At 33.0% G+C, this 6,503-nt stretch overlaps 1 protein-coding gene across 1 annotated transcript; it reads right to left on the reverse strand.

Annotated features, from left to right (window-relative positions):
• Positions 1-3,971: 3,971 nt before the first annotated feature.
• Positions 3,972-5,469, reverse strand: HELRODRAFT_173665 (hypothetical protein; the record flags this gene model as incomplete). The annotated part of the gene is made up of 3 exons (XM_009020274.1): positions 3,972-4,075; positions 4,187-4,441; positions 5,412-5,469. The coding sequence occupies 3 exons, from the start codon at positions 5,467-5,469 to the stop codon at positions 3,972-3,974; spliced, it is 417 nt and encodes a 138-aa protein (XP_009018522.1).
• Positions 5,470-6,503: the final 1,034 nt, after the last annotated feature.

A 6,503-nucleotide genomic window follows, 5' to 3' on the forward strand; every position in this document is an offset into this window, starting at 1 on the left:
GAACAAATATACAAAAACTATACAAATACATACAACTCTATACAAATCATCCGTTATCTGTTGCATCAGATACAAAACGTGACACTGTATCTTTTTTGGAAATTAACATTTTGCTGGTTGTCAGTTTGCAATCCGGAAAATGTCATAATAATGTCTTCAAGAGTTTTTCATCATTTGACAAAATTTGTTTCCAATGTTTCCTTCTCTGTGACTCTAACAACATTCTCCGTTTCCATTTTGTGGAATTTACTTGCTGGATACATACATACAAACACACATACATACACACATACAAACACACATACATACACACATACATACACACATACATGAATATATATATATATATATATATATATATATATACACAAACATTCATACAAACAAACAAAAAAACAACACATACATAAAAATTGTATTTATGTATACAAAAAAAAATTTCATCATAATAGTGTTCGAGCATATTGTATGCATACATAGCGTTTGCTTCTGTGCAACTAGAAAAATCTTGATAATGATGATGACGATGATGATAACGACGACGACGATGATGATGACGATCGTGAGTGTAGTGATGATGATGATGATGATGTTGATGATGACGATGGTTATATGTTTGTAATGGTGCTAATAAACGCGTTTTCAACATAAAGTACAACCAGGGTTAAAACATTCGATGATGATGATGATAAGGATGATGATGAGAATGATAATGATGAGGAGGAGGATAATGATGAAGACGATGATAATGATGGTGATTGTGATGGCAACAATCATTATGGTGGCAATGATTATAATTGGGAGCATGATTTTAATTGAAGTACATGCAGAAGTGATAATGATGATGATGATGACGACGATGATGACGATGACTATCACAACCATCATCGTCATCATCGTAATGTTTGTTCACTTTTACTCATTCCACGCGCGTCATCATCATATCATAATCCAATATTGAAAACGTCTTGCGAACGTTTCAGCCATCCTAGAGTTTTACGATAGTATGTTTGTGTTTGTATGTGTGCGTTTGTCTGTGTGCGTGCGTGTGTGTTTGTGTATGTATGTATGTATGTATGTATGTATGTATGTATGTATGTATGTATGTATGTATGTATGTATGTATGTATGTATGTATGTATGTATGTATGTATGTATGTATGTATGTATGTATGTATGTATGTATAAAATCAAATATTGTATTTATATAGCGCAAATTATAATTGCTTATCATGTATGTACGCGCAAATATGTGCGTGTACAACTTGTACAAAAAAACATGCAAATACAAATAAGAATACAAAACACGAATACAAAGTGCCAATAAAATAAAAACTATACAAACATTTTTTCTATCTCAACAATTATGTTACACTCGTAAAAAAGATGTTGTTGGCTGATGTTGCTGGCTGATGATTATTACGATAGTAAAAGTTACCATGAATGTGAAAAAGGTTATGATAGTGATGTTGATAATGATGATGGTGATGATGAAGATTATGGTGATGATGATGGTGACGATGACGATGATGGAGACAACAAAATGACGTCAAATTGTTCCTCTATCAAAAACGACAATAGAGATTTTCGTTCAATTTTCATTCATTACATCATCGTCTTCGTCGTCGTCGTCTTCGTCATCCCATTTCAAACTTAATTATGGGCATACTTTTTCTAAGAGCGCAAAAAATATATTGTAATCATTAACGAGAAAAAAACAAACACACAACACCAACAACAACAACTACATCAACAACATCAACAACTACTACAACAAAATCAACAACAACAACGTCAGCAAGACAACAACAACATCGGCAAATCGAAAAAAGCTTGCACATAAATTTCCATTACCAAAACAGCCCAATCAATTTCTTTTTCTATTGACCAACAACACACGCACACGTACACACACACACACAAAAAAACACACACAAACACACATACACAAACATATATACATATATGCATACACACTATCAGATACATACTCACATACAAACTTACAAGCAGACATACCTACGCACCAACACATCTTTACACAAACACACACATATACAAACACACACATATACAAACACACACACACACAAACACATACAAACACACAAACACATACATACAAAATGTTTCCACATGTTTTAGAAGCTTTGTTAGCGATAATGAATGATAGGTAAATAATGAAAGAGGTATTTCCCAACTCTAAATTTAAAAATTTTCGTAGTTTAAACAGCCATTAGTTACAATATCACACCAAAAGCGTTATCACACGACATACAAAACTACCTTGATTACAAAACCATATATTTTATATACAGTACCATATAACTGTACCTACTGCTTCGGTTTTGTCAGAAATGATGGTAATTCCTAGGACCAGGGCAAAACTGGGTGAGAGATGTGTGCAGATTGCTCTGCCCAAGATATGGAATGATCTTCCAACAAGATTGAAGCAAATTGTTCCAGAAAAAATATTTCAGGAAAGAGTTAAAAAGAAGTTATTGGTTCAACGAAGCATTTAATCACAGTACAATCCTCTGAGGAGTGTCAATAGAGTGCAGAATGGAAAGAATGGAATAGAGTTACAATAACATAATAATAATGGGAGCTCTTTTTATTATCGTCAAACCTCGAAATATAAGATCAATTATCACAAATATACAAAATGTTTATAGTCATCCATGCTCATCATTTACATACGAGTATTATAAAAAAAAATGATATAAAAATTGTTCATGTATCGTTCCTATCACAGCATATCTTGTGTGGTGAATTAATTACACACTGAATTAATAATAATAATAATAATAATAATAATAATAATAATAATAATAATAATAATAATATATACTCAGATAACAATAAACAAGGTCGATGCGGATAACAGTGAAGGCGTTAAGCCGAAAGTCAAAAAAACACATCGCATCATTACATTACAGCAATGCAAGCATTACGACGATTACATCAATTACGATTACGGTGATTACATCAATTACTTCAACGACATCAATTAGGACACTGGCGATGATTAAAACGTATAAAGCCCGTACGATCAATTCTAATTATTTTAATTTAAATTTTCTTAATGACTCCGGTCTAATCTAATCATCTTTCGTGTGTGTGTTTGTGTTTGTTTGTTTGTGTGTTTGTCTGTGTGTATGTTTGTCTGCGTGTGCGTGTGCGAGCAAGAGAGAAAGAGAGAAAGAGAGAGAGAGAGAGAGAGAGAGAGAGAGAGAGAGAGATGATAGATGAGTGTTGGAAAAAAGTTAAAAAGTTACACACGTGAATACGAGTAACAAAATGAGATGGAAACAAAATACTAAATGATGGAAGCAAAGAAATAAAAATAAATGGAAAAAAGAGAAATAGAAACAAAGAACTAAAAGTAAGAATGGAAAACCGAATGGTTGAACGTATGATGAATTAATAATACTCGTAGAGACGTTAAATCTTATTACTAATTTTAAAAAAACAATAAAGAAATAATAAAAATAAATAATAAACAAATGAATTAGATGAACAAGTAAAAGATAGATTGATCGAATAAATCAGGACAAAAAGAAAGAATAAAAGAATGAAGGAAAGGAAGGAAGAATGATTGATTGATAGATGAGCTGAGGTTGATTAATTGATTGATAGTCTGTTGAAGTGATTGAGCGTAAATAATGAATGCACGAGTGGACGAATGGACAGAAAGTTTTAAAACATGTTATCGTCATCATCATCGTCGTCATCTCCAACGTCATTTTTTGTAAATTCATATGTATTCATATTCATATGTATAAAAGAATTCATTCATTCGTTTGTTTGTTCATAAATTCGTTCGTTCGTTTGATCATTCATTCATTCATTCATTCATTCATTCATTCATTCATTCATTCATTCATTCATTCATTCATTCATTTATTCATTCACTCATTCATTCATTCATTCATTCATTCATTCAGTTTTTATTTAATCCGTTTTACATTTTAAAAACATTTCTCCCAAAAAAAGAAAGAGCCAGTCCTCACTGGATCCAGTGGGAGTTCAACCACAGAATGATTTATTTCATATTTCAAAAAAATTAAACTTTCTATAGAAAAAGTTGTTCGCTATAATAATAATAACAATAAACAAAGAGGAAACGTGGAAAAAATATGAATAAGAATAAGAATAATAATAATAAAAAAAAAGAAGATCAAACCGTTTTCAGAAATTTTCGAATAGTACCCATCACTACTCCCATCAATGACGTCACTGTCGTGATTTCGTCGGCCATCTTTGATGCGATTTTTCTTTTTCCGGCGTTTGCCGGAAGCGCTCTCTTCTGAGCGGAAACCGCTGCTCGCCGAGGTCACGTGCTGCACCGAAAGTAGGTCATCATCGTCATCAGGATCGTCATCGATGTTTGTGGTTATGACTTTTTTCGGTTTTTGAAAGTAGCTGCCTGGATATTTTGCTGCGGTCGTTGTTGATGATGACGATGTCGTTGTGGTCAATGGAAGTGGTGGTGGTGGTGGTGACGTCACGTTTGAAAACATCGTTGATGACGTTGAATAGTTTGTTGGCGTGTAATTGCCGATGGTTTTGTCGTTGTTGTTGTTGTAACGATATTGTTGTTGTTGCTGTTGTTGCTGCTGTTGCTGCTGCTGCAAACGCTGCTGAACGCGTTGTTGTTGCAGCAGCTGTTGATGTCGAGTTAACAGACTAAGAGGTTGTGGATCTACGGGTGAATGAGCGAACGAATGAATGATTGAACCAATCAATGAATTATTCAAAGAATTAATGAGTAAATGAATGAATGAATTAATAAATAAATGAATAATTAATTAAATGAATAAACTATTAAATGAATGAAAGAGTGAACGAATGGTAAAATAAATAACAAACTATGGACAATGGGTGTTATATCTAATAATTATCAAAAACTGCATCCTCATACATCAGCAATGATAGACAAATGTAAACACACTAGTGGGTACATATGTGTGTGCGTGTGTGCGCGTTTTATTCGTGTGTGTGTGTGTGCGTGCGTGTGTGCGCGCGTGTGTGTGTTTTTAATTATTTTTCTGCAATCGAAAATATGTAAAAAAGGGAAATAGCATAGATGATAATTAATTCTTGCTTAACATTTGGTTTCTCTTAAGAGATAATTTCATAGTTATCTCTATTCATTTGAAAGTTTCTTCGGTTTGATTGTACAGTGGTACTGCCTATTAAGAAATTTGAAAATGTCATGAAAATCTAGTCATTAAAATGGGTGGGGGTCTTAAAATGGGTGGGGGGTCTTAAAATGGAAAGAAAGCATCTATAGAGTGAGGCTTAATGTGGGAACGATCCGTCAGAAAAAAACGGATGGGGAATGGGAGAGAGAGAGAGAGAGAGAGAGAGAGTAAATTGGAAGGTTGATGGGTTGGAGTATTACTTACTGTATATGTTTATCTCGTTTGTTTTTGCTTGTATTCGTTTGTTTTTGTATCTTTGCATGTTTATAATTGTTTGTAAAAAAAAAAAAATAAATAAACAAACACTTGAAATGATCTAACCATTGTTGAATTGATTGTAAACGAGATGTTGAGCTTTATTTGATGACGTTGGAGATGATAATGACGTCACCGTCCGGTCATTTAAATATTCATTTTCCTCAATTTCGTCATCATTATCGGCGCCGCTTAAATGATCGTCATCATCGTCATCTATTACGTCATCATCGTCGTTATCATCATCATCAACGCCACCGTCATCTGAACTGGAGTATGTATTCCAATTTCCGTAATTGTTGTTGGAGTGATGATGACGATGATGATGTTGTTGTTGTTGACGTTGATGATGACGTTGTTGTTGTTGTTGTTGTTGTTGTTTCAGAGCGGATGGTATAGCGATGTTGTTGTCATTCATTGCCTTGTTAATTTATTTGGAGCTTAATTTTTTTCTGTTGACGGCTGGCTGAATGGATGAAGTCGTCGTAGTTGTTGTTGACGATATTGTTGATGTTGTTGTTGTCGTTAGTGATGACGTTGTTGTTTTTGATGTTTTTGTTGATGTTGTTGTAGTTAATGTTGTTGTTGATATTAATGTTGTTGACATAGATGTTGGCTGATGTTGTTGTTTTTGATATTGATGTTGTTGATGTTGTTTTTGATATTGATGTTGTTGTTGGTGTTATTGTTGTTTAAAAAAACTGTATCCTTTTATTACGTTTAGCTTTTCGTCTGAAAAATTTAGTAAGAACACAAATTAATTACACATAACATATGTATGTATAGTATATAGATATTACATTAAATTGCATTAAACCGCATTACGTAAATATATCGATCTACAAATATCTATATGAAAATACGTTAATAACATCAACACAACCCTTCATAGCATCAACCTGACATCAAGTTGTAATGAAATGAAATGAGTGGATGACAAGCAGACAAACACATTAACGCGATAATTTATTTATAATCTCAGTAAACTGGTGATCATATGTGAATGTATGTGTTGTATATATGTGTGTGTATTTTTTGAAA

Source organism: Helobdella robusta, assembly GCF_000326865.2.
Source record: "Helobdella robusta unplaced genomic scaffold HELROscaffold_27, whole genome shotgun sequence".
Lineage (NCBI taxonomy): Eukaryota > Metazoa > Annelida > Clitellata > Rhynchobdellida > Glossiphoniidae > Helobdella > Helobdella robusta.